General features: G+C 44.3%; 1 protein-coding gene across 2 annotated transcripts in view; it reads left to right on the forward strand.

Annotated features, from left to right (window-relative positions):
• The window catches only part of cttnbp2 (cortactin binding protein 2), a 290,602-nt gene that overhangs the window by 216,426 nt on the left and 59,791 nt on the right, over positions 1-14,385 (forward strand). For both annotated transcript variants that reach the window (XR_003935538.1, XM_030135577.1), the window contains exon 7: positions 60-210. Coding sequence is in view for 1 of the 2 variants with exons in the window: in XM_030135577.1 (XP_029991437.1) it covers positions 60-210 (151 nt within the window). In the remaining variant the exon portion in view is untranslated. The remainder of the gene's footprint in view (positions 1-59; positions 211-14,385) is intronic.

Raw genomic sequence — 14,385 nt, forward strand, 5'->3', positions numbered from 1 at the left:
CATGCCAATTAGTGTGTATATGTGTTCATGTCTGTGTTTTTTGTGTCTCTTTTTTGTAGCTGTGTGGAGACTCTACTGATGGCTGGTGCAGCTGTGGACTCGGTGGCGGCGGGAGGTCAGACCTCCCTGTTTCAGGCCTGTGAGGCAGGAAATGTGGACTGCGTCCAAATTCTGCTTAGCCACAAGTCTGATCGATCGCTCACGACCATGGTAGGTCTGATCTTGCTATATACGCCATTTTACCAGCTAACTAGAAACATGTGATCATCTTTTAATCTTCATGCGTGGAGGCAGACGCTCTGAACTGTAATTTAAAAAAAAAAAAAATTGAAAAACAGGACTATGAGGTGAATCTTGAACATGGTTTTCTCATGTTCATTTCCTCGTTACACTTATTTGTCTCTCACTTCGCCTGCACAGGAAGGATCAAAGACTCTTAGGGGTACGACGATGGGCTTCCCAGGTCTCCATGGTAACCATAGGGGTTTGCTGGTTGTCGTGGTAGCATGTGATAAGCCCCTATATTTAGTTACTTGCTTTGTTCTACACTTAGCTGGGTTCCTGCTGAGCCAGAGTGAAGAGTGTCTATAGCACCGACATATTTTTAGAGCGGCAGAATGTTGGCCAGTGTGTTGGGTCAAACATAATGATTTAACATGGAGTTGGAGGAGGAGTAGTAGCATTAAACTGGGTAAACAGAGTGCAGCGTTAATATTGTGCAGGACAGGCCTCTCCTGCAGGTCCTGTATTTTTTTTTTTTTTTAAGATCTTTAAGAGGTTCTCCAGTGATCGTAGACCAAAAGTCAGGTTTAAAGGAGTCAAATTATTTCTACAGGTAAACTTCTAAAAGCAGTTTATTTATTTTATTGTCTTTCCTTTTCAGTTTTTACATCCAGTGGTACTTGTATTTTAATTGATGATTGCTTGGCCCTGGAGAAAAGGGGAGACATAAATAATTAGGTCACAGAGGCAGTGCAATATAAATGTGCAGTGTTTAAGTTTAACTTTGTTTAGTGTCTGTGTTAGTGGATTTTAAAGTGTTTTGTGAATGGTGTTTGGTGTGTTTGTACTTACCCTGTCCTTGTGTCCAGGTCCATCAGCAAAAAGAGTCCCTGCATGAACAACAGCCCTTAAGAAGGTTCCGGCCTGGATCAAGGCAGGGAAATGTGTGGGGGAACTGGGAAGTGTATTTTATTGGTTTATGGGTTTTATTTATCTTTGGTGTCTAGGTTTACAGTTTTTAGGTATATAGCTTGGGTTTTATATAGGTTAAGGTTGTGGGTTTTACTTATGGAGGTTTTAGATTAGTTTTAACAATTTATGTAGATTTGTAACTCCCCTGTGGAGTTGTAGTGGTTTTATCCAGTTAGTAAAACAGTATAAAAGGCGCCCATTTTCATCAGTTGTGGTTCTGCTGCTGGAGAAGACACTGCTGCTCCAACCTCCATATGCACTTGCACTTTTTTTTTTGGCATTTGCACTTTTTAGCATTCACACTTTGTGAGCACCTGCACTTTGTCTGGAAAAAAGGATTATTGAAAATATTTTTTAAAAATTGTGGACCACGCCATCTCCTGCCTCTGCCTCATCTCCTTCCTTGTTTCACTGACCTCCAATCGCTAAACGGCCAGCCTACGTCACAATGCATAAACCAAAGAGAAATGTAGATATTTCAGAGCCAAGTGCACTCTGTTTTTATCTGAGAGATGGGGGTAGTACTTCAAGGTAAATATTGAGATTAAATCTAATATGTACATGAATAAAGAAATTATATACAACTTCACGAGGACAAAAACCTCTAAAGTACACTGTTTTCTCTAAGTATGTATTGTGAGTATTTTCTTGATAATTTTTGACATAATCGGGCCTTTTCAGAATCCCATCCAGCCGCAGTATGGCCACAGCAGCAACAAACACAGAAACAGTTTTAATGCTTCTTGCTGCTGCAGTTGCGTGGTATTCCGAAAAGGCCCGAGTGACTGTTTGGTTTTGATTTCAGTTCGGTATGTAGGCAGACTGCTTGTGATGGAGTACACTTCAAAGTTGTTCACTGTGGGGGAAGTGATTCAGGTATCATGGAAAGATTAACGGATTCATGATACTTAGGCTATCACTTGGGCTTTACAGATTTGATGAAAAATTGGTGACAAACGTGACGTCATACGCTGCTTTAATCTCTTGGAATTTGTTAATTCTTTTTGTCTTTTTTTTCCCCTTGCTTAGTTTCTTTTTCAGTCTCGATTTCTTTTGTTCTTTTTTCTTTCTTTTATATAACCTTGACTATGACCTAGACAGTTTTTCTTTTGTAAATTTTCCACTTATTTTTCTTAAAAATAAAAAAATAAGGTTTTTCCTCATAAATGGAATGAACCCATAATAACAAAAAAATTCTGTAATAATTAGATTAAAAGAGTGACTCATGATGTATTTATTAATGTTCAAACTAACCGAACCCTAAAACTGTTTTTATGACTTTTTATTACTTATGCCCTATTGAGGAAAATATACAAAGAATGCAGATTCATTTATATCTGTAATTGGGACAAATATCGAATGACAGTTTTTTTAATTCAAAAAATTAATCAGCAAATTTTTTTTCACCATTATGTGAGTTATTGTTATCTCCTGTGATAATGAAGGGAATCTAAGGGAGCTGTAGATGAACACATTAAACCTGTGCTCTGTTCAGTTTTTCACATTAGGGTCCAATCAAGCGGTAACATGTGGACACATTTCATGTTCAACAGTCTCTGTCGTGTAAGTAGAGTAACCTGTATGGATGTATTATTTGTATTTGAGTAGGTATTTCTACGCACTTTAACACTGTATATAACCAAATTTGGGGAGATAAAATTTTTAGCTGTCAAATGTCAAATTATTGCTCAGCAACACGTGGACTTGAAATGGACATCAATTGTTTAAGCTTTATGCAGACATTTGAAAGATGCAGTTCTCGACAGAAACTGATATGAAATAGGACAAAAACCTTGTAGATATTATGTTCAACTATGCTGAAAATAAATTTTGGAGTAAAATGTTGAAAAGTCTATGTTTTATTGACATGAGAATGTGGTAGCATGTGGACAGGCTGCTATAGTAACACATGGATGGCTCTACCATTGTATGCATCACCCAAAATGTTGACTTATTTTTTAAAACAACAAACCATATGTAATCACAATGCTTTATTTAGTGTATTTAATACTAACAGTGTTATTTGCAACTTGTGGTGGCCCATATTGATATAGGTAAATTACAAATAAAGAGTAATTTCTCAAACAGTTCACAGATAGTTTTTTTTTTTTTTTTTTTTAAATATTTGACAGATTGAATACGTTTTCACATTTTTTAGATGTCATTTTTAGTGTCAAATTCAAGCTATATTTTTATGTCTGAGGCATGGCCAATGTGTAAAAAGTACAATCTATGTATAATTGGTTGTAACTTTTTTCCTACAAGTGGTGTTTTAAAATGAATAACAGTTCCATAAAATAGAGATCTTTAACTAAAAATGAGCCCACTTGATAAATGATGTGTGCAAATTTACTTTTTCATGTTGATGTTCACTTTTGCCTGATCTGACCCATTTAGTAAATAATAAATAAAAGCCCAACTCAGAAAATAGTTGGATCAGAAAGGGAGAGTTCTTCGTTGTGTTGTTCGGTTTCTTTTTCAGACTTCAGAGTATTTTTAGTGTTCATAGAATAGAATAGAATAGAATAGAATAGAATAGAATAGAATAGAATAGAATAGAATAGGCTTTATTGTCATTACACCAATTTTGCAACAAAATTGCAGGTGGTTTCTGCCAGCGGCAGTGCACTTACATTGAAGTAACAACACAAAAGATAACGACATGTATTGAAAAATGTAAAATAGTGAGCAATTAGAAAAATATGTGCAAATTAGAGTAATTGAACACACATTTAACTGTGTAAACAGTGCAAATATGACACTGTAGATAATGGAAATGTATATAAACATACATGTACCAGTGTAAGTAGTGTAAACAGTGCAATTGTAACAGTGTAAACAATGTAAACATTAATATATCAGTGTAAACAGTGCAAATGTGAAACATACATGTGCCAGTGTAAAAAGTGCAAAAGTAACAGGGTAAGCAATGTGCACATACATGAGGCACATGTTCAGTGATTGGTTATTACCCCGCCCCTGGAAGGGGAGGCAAGGGGTGTTGTTTTTGGTTTGGTTGGTTTGTTTGTTTGTTAACACTCTAGCACCGAAACTAATGGCTGAATTCATACCAAATTGGGTTTATAGATTGCCAGTGACCCAGAATAGATCTGATTACATTTTGGGAAAAGTAGGTCAAAGTTCACATTTTTTATTAAGTCTTTAAATACCCCCCCCCCCCCCCCCCCAATTTACTTATAATGGGTGAAATTTCAATTGTCTATAGCAGCAAAACTATTGGTTGAATTCATACCAAATTGAGTTTATAGATTGCCAGCAGCCCAGAATAGATGTCATCATATTTTGGGAAAAGTAGATCAAACGTCAAATTTTTAATGAGCCTTTTAATCTTTTTTTCCCTCCCATTTACTTTTAATGGGCAAAATTTCAAATGTCTATAAAAACATCAATTTTGTTTCAATTTACTTCAAACTTGGCACATATATAGAAGCAAATTGATATGCTGACATCAGCACATGCATAGACATGATGACATCAGCTGGATCAAGGCCAAAATAAGATACAATACATTTGAGGGGCAGGGATAGTTGTGTCTGGCACCACTTCTGCATTACAGTGAGGTATGGTGTGTGTTAACAGTCTGCAAAGCCCAGGGGAAAAAAAACTATTTCTAAGTCTGGTGGTGTGGGATTTGATTGACCTAAAGTACCTCCCCGAGGGCAGCAGGTCAAACAGGTGATAGGCAGGGTGGAACGGATCTTGTGCAACGGCCTTGACTTTACTGAGGTAGTGGGATTGAGACAAGTCTGCCTGGGATGGCAGAGGGCAGCCAATGGGCTGTGTTTATGACCCCTTGTACAGCCTTCCTGTCTTCAGCTGTGGAGCCGGCACACCACACGCCCAGGCAGTACATCAAGATGCTCTCCACGGAAGAGTGATAGAATGCCAGCAGCAGCTTCTGGTCCAGTCTGTTCTTCCTGAGGGCGCACAGGAAGTGCAGCCACTGCTGAGCCATCTGCACTATTGCCTTGATGTTGGGTGTCCAGGAGAGATCTGTGGAGATGTGATTACACAGAAACCTGAAGGTGGTGACCCTTCCCACCTCTTTGCCATTTATGAGGAGGGGAACATAGCCCTGTCTGTGTTTCCTGAAGTCCATGATGAGTTCTTTTGTTTTAAGGACATTCAGTGCCAGATTGTTTTCTGTGCACCACACAGACAATTTGCTGACCTCTGCCCTGTACGCTGTCTCGTCTCCGTTGGATATGTGCCCAACCATGGTGGTGTCATCAGCAAATGAGATGATGGTGTTGGTTGGGTGGGATGGAGTGCCCTTGGGGTGTACAGGGCATAAAGAAGAGGGCTCAGCACACAGCCCTAGGGGGAGCCAGTGCCGAGTTTGAGGCTGGAGGAAAGGTGGGGGCCAAATTTGACAGTTTGGGTGTGGTCTGTCAGGAAGCTCTTGATCCAGGTGCAAGTGGAGGGGGGGATCTGCATGGTGCGTATTTTGGAGACAAGTATATCCAGAATGATAGTATTAAATGCTGAGCTGTAGTCCACAAAGGGCATCATCACATAGCTCTCCCGTTTCTCCAGATGCACTCCAGATGCACTCCAGTGCACTGTGAATTGTTGTGCCAGTGGCATCCTCCGTGGATCCGTTTGGCCTGTAGGTGAACTGGTGGGGGTTGAAAGAGGAGGGAATGTAGACTCTGATGTGTCAGCAGACTAGCCACTCAAAGCACTTCATAATTGTAGATATCAGACATATTGGTTTATAGTCCTTAAGGCAGGCTATGACAGTTTTTTGTTTTTTTGTTTTGTTTTGTTTTTTTTTTTGCAAGATTGCGGCATATGCGGACGCAGCGGCTTCTCTGTGTCCCGTTAAAACAGTGCTTTCGTGTTTTTCGTCCAGTGTTAGTCATTGCACTTGTATGTCTAAGTCGCGTTCATCCGTTTGTAAACAAGCATACAGCCGGGGGGCTTTACTTCAACTAAATCGTAACTATTTATACGAAGTAAACTTCGCGCGCGTTGAGGAACTACGGGACTGCGGTCTTTTCCCGGAACCCCCACCACCACCGACCCCCACTCCTGGATCTGTACCTGTACCTCGACCACCTTGGAAGCGCCACAAGTGGCGTTTGAGGAGACAGAAGAGGGGCAAACGCGGCGGTATCCGGGCTAGGCTAGCGGCTAACCCGCATAAGCCGGCTATTCCCATCATGGTGCTGGCCAATGTGCGGTCTCTGGATAGCAAGATGGACTACATCAGACTGCTTCGCTCATCCACGATGACTGTGAGAGAGTGCTGTGTTTTTGTGTTTGTGGAAACATGGCTCAACGACGACGTCCCGGACTGCGCCATCCAGCTCGACCGGCTCTCATGCTACCAAGTGGACAGAGCTCTCACGGAGGGAGGTAAGACTCGCGGCGGGGGGCTCTGTGTTTACATCAGTGATGCCTGGTGTCAGGATGCTGTTGTGGTCTGCAAACACGGTTCACTGCTGATAGAGCTCATGATTATCAAGTGCCGGCCATTTTATCTGCCAAGGGAGTTCACGGCCATACTGCTCGTGGCTGTTTACACCCCCCCACCTCCAACAACAACAGGAGTGAAGCACTGAACGAACTCTACCAGCACATCAGTGAGCAGCAGACTACCCACCCAGATGCTTTCCTGATCCTGGCTGGGAATTTCAGCCACGCAGACCCAAATACTGTGTTTCCCAAACTCCACAAAAACATTGACTTTCCCACGCAGGGAAACAATACCCTGGACAATGTTTACACTTCCACGAGCGGAGCCTACAAGGCCCTCTCCCTCCCCCACCTCAGCGCCTCAGACCACCTCACTGTTATGCTAATGCCAGCATACAGACCACTGGTTTAAGTCACCAAACCAGTTCGGAAGCAGGTTCGAGTTTGGCCAGAGGGGTCCTCAGAGGCGCTTCAGGACTGTTTCAGCTCCACTGACTGGCATATGTTAAAGCAGGCTGCCACCTACAACACCACCATAGACCTCCAGGAGTACACAGAGACTGTCACTGCCTACATCACCAAATGCATTGATGATGTCATGGACACCAAGACCATCACTGTCCGGGCCAACCAGAAGCCATGGCTGACAGGGGAGGTCCACAGGCTTCTGATAGCTCGGGACGCTACTTTCAGACCTGGAGACGAGGCAGACCTGAGGACAGCAAGGGCCAACCTGTCACGTGGCATCAGAGAGGCTAAGAGGCAGTACTCCAGGAGAATAGTCCACCATTTCAGCGACAGCATACACCCGGAGTCTGTGGCAGGGGATACAGACCATTACGGACTACAAGCCTGCGCCACAGACCTGCGACAGCTCCACCTCTCTGCTGAACCAGCTCAACAGCTTCTCCGCTCGCTTCGAAGCACACAACAGCACCCCTGCACAGAAGACCCCACCCCCCACCAGTGACCAGGTGATGACACTGTCCCCAGCGAGCGTGAGGAGATCCCTTAGTAGGATCAACGCACGCAAAGCCCCGGGTCCAGACAACATCCCAGGTCGTGTACTTAGAGACTGTGCAGTGGAACTCACAGATGTTGTAACAGACATCTTCAACACCTCTCTGAGTCAGACTGTTGTCCCCACATGCTTCAAAGCCACCACCATCATCCCGGTCCCGAAGAAGAAGGTCCCCACCTGCTTCAAGGACTACTGTCCAGTTGTACTCACCCCCATCCTCATGAAGTGCTTTGAACAGCTGGTCCTGCAGCACATCAGATCCATCATTCCCCCTTCCCTGGACCCTTTCCAGTTCGCTTATCGGTCCAACCGCTCAACTGATGATGCGATCTCCACTGCCCTCCACTCAATCCTCACCCATCTGGACTTGAAGGACTCATATGCAAGACTGCTGTTCATTGACTTTAGCTCAACATTTAACACTCTCATCCCCCAACAGCTCATTCATAAACTGGACCAGCTGGGGGTTAGTGCCTCCATGTGCAACTGGTTGCTGGACTTCCTGGCGGGAAGACCACAAGTAGTACAGCTCGGCAGTAACACATCCAGCACCATTACGGTGAACACAGGAGCCCCCCAAGGATGTGTGCTAAGCCCCCTCCTCTTCACCTTGCTGACCCATGACTGCACACCGAGGCACAGCTCCAACCTTCTCATTAAGTTTGCGGATGACACGACTGTTGTGGGTTTGATCAGCAACGATGATGAGACCCACTACAGGAGTGAGCCACCTGGTGACGAGGTGCAGGGACAATAATCTGTCCTTGACTGTAGATAAGACAAAGGAGATGGTGGTGGACTTCAGGAGAGCGCACACCCAGCATGCTCCTCTGACTATCGATAAGCGTTGCTGGGCCTTTCTGGCTAGTGATGCGGTGTTTATAGACCAGGAGAGGTCCTCCGAGATGTGCACACCCAGGAACTTGGTGCTGCTCACCCTCTCCACAGCAGCACCAAGTTCCTGGGTGTGCACATCTCGGAGGACCTCTCCTGGTCTATAAACACTGCATCACTAGCCAGAAAGGCCCAGCAACGCTTATACTTCCTCTGCAAACTTAGGAGAGCCAGAGCCCCAGCCCCTGTCATGCTCACATTTTACAGACGCACCATCGAGAGTGTCCTGACCAGCTGCATCACTGTGTGGTTCGGTGCCTGCACCGCATCCTGCAAAAAGACCCTCCAGCATATAGTGAGAGCAGCTGAGAAGATCATTGGAGCCCCTGTCCCCTCCCTTCAGGACATCTATAACACCCGCCTCACCCAGAAAGCCGTCCACATCATAAAGGACCCCACCCACCCGTCTCACAGCCTCTTCAGCCTCCTGCCATCAGGGAGGAGACAGTGGAGCCTCAGGGCTAAGACCAGCCGACTGAAAGACAGCTTTTGACGCCAGGCTATCAGAATGCTGAACTCCCTCCCTGCTCTACTCCCCCTCACACACTCAAACTCGGGACTCTGACCCCCCCACCCCCCCCCACCCCCAAAACCATCGCCACTTTAGTGCAAGTGATGCACATATGCACCTTGATTGTTCTTTTGTTACTCCTCTACTGCACTCTTTTATGTTTACCTTTAACACTCTTCTATGTTATTTGCACTTTGCACTTTTCTATGTTATTTGCACTCTATGTTTACTTGCACTGTGGGGCCTTAGAGTCCAGTAATTTCGGCTGTATAGAATGTACATGGCAGAACTGACAATAAAGATGACTTTGACTTTGACTAGTCCTTAAGGCAGGCTGTGACAGTTTTCTTGGGGATGGGGATGATGGTGGCTGCTGATGTGGGGATGGAGGCATGTGTAAGGGAGAGATTGAACAACTTGGTGAGGATCCCTGCCAGTTGGTCTGCCTTGACCACAGAGCCTAGGGTGCCATTGGATCCTGTGGCTTTTCTGGGGTTCACTGCTCTCAGAGGTGTGTGGTGTTCTCAAATGGGGCAAAGAAGCTGTTCAGTTCCTCTGCCAGTGTGCTGCTGTCACTGGTTGTTGGGCTCTGACCTTTGTAGTTTGTGATTGCTGGATGCCTTTCCACATTTGCTGTGGGTTATTGTCCATGAAGTGTCTTTGGCTCTTTGGATGGCCCTCCTCAGGTTTGTTCTGGTGGCACTGCTCTCTCAGCAAATAAACTTCTTCAATATTTTACGGTCTTACGACATACATAACATTTAGTCTGGTTTCTCTGATTTCATTGGATCAGAAACTGGGAGCTTCCTAAATGTACTCGGAATAGTAATGTGATGTGAATTGGCTGATCCTGAAGCAGGTGATTGTGATTATGATTTGGTACAAAACCAGTGTCCGGGAAGACTCCCTCAGGACATGAAGATGGGTTGAGGATCATCAGAGGAACAAACATGGCTTCAGAATTAGTGCAAACCTTTGTCAAACATTACAGTGCAGAGTTCCATCCATTAAACCATTACAGAGTCAAAACCTTCATCATGTGATGGAGGTGATGGAGCTCTAACCATCGAACTGATAATGACAGTTATTACTATTTAGGCCCCAGCCGAGTAAAGCTGTCCAGGGCCTATTGAGTCTGCAGTGGGCGCATGGGAATGAAATCGCCAGTGACGCGGTCACCTTTCGCCACTGTCGCCACTCTCACACATTTTCACTTTCATGGCACTGAGACCTTTCCGAAGATGTACATGATGTGCACAAATCGCATATTTACACCTGCTCAGAATGAATGGGAGTCAATAGGACACGCCCAGTCAGGGTCAGTCACATGCGTGTGACACGTGGCCTCTGACCCCACAGACATGTGGGGGACCTCGAGAGCTTTCAAATAGGCCAAATATGTGGTTGCCACAGACACGGCTATATTGTTCTTGCTCAGATCATTATTATCATTTTTATTTATTTATTTATACATTAGGCCCGAGCCAGGTAAAGCCGGCTCAGGGCCTATTGAGTCTGCAGTGGGCGCATGGGGAAGAAATTGCCAGTGACACGGTCGCCTTTCGCCACTGTCGCCATTCCCACACAATTTCACATTCACGGCACTGAGACCTTTCCGAAGATGTATATGACATGCACAAATCCCATATTTACACCTGCTCTCAATGAATGGGAGTCAATGGGCCACGCCCAGTCGGGGTCAGTCATGTGTGTGTAAGTGCATGACACGTGACATCTGACCCCACAGACATGTGGGGGACCTCGAGAGCTTTCAAATAAGGCCAAATATATGGTTGCCATTGAAACGGTTATATTGTTCTTGCTCAGATTATTTTTATTTTATTTTTTTCTGTCTTATTTTCCTTCTCCTGCCCTTTGAGCTCAATTTTGACCCCCTGAACATTTACGAAAACTCACTGAATTTTGCCCAAAATTCAGAAGTGTGCAAAATTGAATTTACATATAGGTTTCGTAGATGTCGGTAAAGAAATGTTGTGACAGCACCCCCTTGAAAAGTGGAAATGGGACCACGTCCAACGTAAAGTTTGTCGTAGAGCCACGAAAATCGGTACACAGATTCATCATGAGGAGACAAACAAAAAATATTGTTATGGCCACGCCCCAAAACCAACCAAAAGTGGGCCATATTGGATTGAAATTTCCGAAATGCTGAGTCAGCGTTTTCGCTGACGACGTATTTTAACTATCTCCTCCTTGTGCATTTGGCTGAATGAGCTCAAAATTGGTGTACAGTATCTAGAGGAGCAGGGCATCAAAAGTCAGCCGAATTTACACACACTAACAACACAATTCTATTGGAAAAATAAAAAACCCAGAATTTCACTATCAACTCTGCAAAATAAAAAAACACATGGTGGACTCGAGGCACCAAACTTTTTACACTATTTCCTTGCCAATCAACTACAGTATCTAGCTAAATGGATCCACAAACAGAACCACAGTTCCCCTTGGCTTGAAATAGAACAGTATCAGTGTAAAAACATCTCCATTGCAGATCTTCCATTTCTCCCACAATCTATTAGTAAATCTAACATCTGTAAGATTAACACTATCTCCACAACCCTGACAGCCTGGTGGAAAATAAATCGAATCACAAAGTCATCACTAGCACCAAAGAAGTTCACCCCACTCTGGCACAACCCAACTTTCACTCTTCAAAATAAACCCATTCACTTCTCCACATGGGAAACAAAGGGAATCACACACCTCCGCCACTTATTTCTCAACAATCAATTCATGCCATTCAACACAGTTATTCAGATCTACGGGGTTGGGAGAGATCAGTTTCTTCAATATCAACAGCTTAAACTAAGAATTATAGAAAAAGTTAACTTAAGCAATAACACACTACAGCCATCCCACTTAATCGAAGAAATCTTTCAAATCAGCAGTCCTAAGAAACTAACATCCAAACTGTATTCACTCATATCCACCTTAAATAGTACAATAACACTCCCAACAAGCAAGTGGGAAAAAGACCTGGCCCTCTCTCCCAACCCTGATTTCAGGGAACAAATCTGTAAAAACACTTTTTCCATGACTACTAACACCAACCTACAGCTAATACAATATAAAACCATTCACAGAATTCACATCACTCAAAATAAAATGTTTAAAATGGGACTGGCCGATTCAGATATCTGTTCACATTGCACATCAGGGAGCACAGACAACTACCTTCACGCCATCTGGCTATGCCAACCAGTACACACCCTTTGGATTAAGGTCACTGAAACACTATCCACCATCCTGAGTTCCAGAATCCCAGCATCAGCACCACTCTGTCTTCTTGGCGATATATCCAATGTACACCTCCCACCCAGATTCAAAAACTCAGGACTTATTTCTCTAGCTGTCACCAAAAAAGTAATCCTACAAAACTGGAAATCCAAGAATACATGTCATATCACTCACTGGACTAACCTCATGACTGAATATATATCAATGGAAAAAAATAGTGCTCTTCAGAAGAAGCATATGTCAGCCTTTGAGAACAACTGGAACCCATTCATAACTTTCTTAAAGCAAACATAACCGAAAACTGCACATATAATCAGAACACAACACATACCCCCTTGCCCCTATAACCCCCCCCCAACACCCACTTTCTATCTCAGAATTTAACCTCCACACCTCACCCCCACTCATCATTAACATTAATATACACACACACACACACCACACTTAGAACAGTGTAATACATCTGATCGACAGTAACATCAATAAGAGTGACCACTTACTTTGTCTGTCCATTTATCTTGTCTTATGTCTGTCCTGTGTCACTGTCCCGTCTTATGTTTGTCCCATCCTACTGTCTTGTCTGATGTCTACTCAGTCCCACTGTCTTGTCTTATGTTCGTTCTGTCCCACTGTCGTGTGTCAATCTGCCACTTTGTCAAGTCTCGTCCTTGTGCACTTTTGTTTATATGAATCCCTCCCTCTATGTACATATATACTAGCAAGGAATGCTGGTCAATGGGAGCATAATCTTGAAATTGTTACTGGTTACTTGTTAAGTATAAACTGTAATAATCAATAAAGTTGTCCCCCGAAGAGGGGGGGTGGTGGCGGGTCAAAAAAAAAAAAAGAAAAAAAAAAAAAAGTAGGCCGAATTTTTGGGATAAGTTTTACTGTTTTTGTGCAAGGAGGTCGCAAAATTTGCGAAGTTTTTTCAGAAATTTGCCTTTAGAAATCTTGCTTCAGTTTGGTCATATAATCACCAAGTTGGCTCAAATTTGAATCATTTGTCAATCTCCCAGGCCATTTATTGGAAGAAATTTAAATTTTGCACTATAGGGCCCTTATAGTGCCCCCTACAAAGTTACCTTTACAAAAATGACATTAATTAGGACATACGAACACCGATTTGGCTCAAATTTGACTCAAACGTCTATCTCCCTGGCCTACACCCATTCATCAGAAAAATTTGAATTTTTGGCGCTATAGCGCCCCCTACAATTTTATTCATTCATTCATTATCCACCGCTTTATCCGGGGCCGGGTCGCAGGGGCAGCAGTCTAAGCAGGGATGCCCAGACTTCCCTCTCCCCAGACACTTCCTCCAGCTCTTCTGGGGGGACCCCGAGGCGTTCCCAGGCCAGCCGAGAGACATAGTCTCTCCAGCGTGTCCTGGGTCTTCCCCGAGGTCTCCTCCCGGTGGGAAATGCCCGGAACACCTCCCCAGGGAGGCGTCCAGGAGGCATCCGAAACAGATGCCCGAGCCACGTCAGCTAGCCCCTCTTGACGCGGAGGAGCAGCGGCTCAACTCCGAGCTCCTCCCTTGTGACTGAGCTCCTCACCCTATCCCTAAGGGTGCGCCCAGCCACCCAACGGAGGAAGCTCATTTCGACCGCTTGTATCCGGGATCTTGTCCTTTCGGTCATGACCCAAAGCTCATGACCATAGGTGAGGGTAGGAACGTAGATTGACCGGTAAATCGAGAGCTTCGCCTCTTGGCTCAGCTCCTTCTTCACCACGACAGACCGGTACAGCGACCGCATCACTGCAGACACTGCACCAATCCGCCTGTCAATCTCACGCTCCATTCTTCCCTCACTCATGAACAAGACCCCAAGATACTTAAACTCCTCCACTTGAGGCAAAGACTCCCCACCTACCCAGAGAGGGCAAACCACCTTTTTCCGGTTGAGAACCATGGCCTCGGATTTGGAGGTGCTGATCCTCATCCCGCTCGCTTCACACTCAGCTGCAAACTGCCCCAGTGCACGCTGAAGGTCCAGGTTCGATGAGGCCAACAGGACAACATCATCCACAAAAAGCAGAGACGAAATCCTGTGGTCCC

Source organism: Sphaeramia orbicularis, chromosome 6 (assembly GCF_902148855.1).
Source record: "Sphaeramia orbicularis chromosome 6, fSphaOr1.1, whole genome shotgun sequence".
In the NCBI taxonomy this organism is placed as follows: domain Eukaryota; kingdom Metazoa; phylum Chordata; class Actinopteri; order Kurtiformes; family Apogonidae; genus Sphaeramia; species Sphaeramia orbicularis.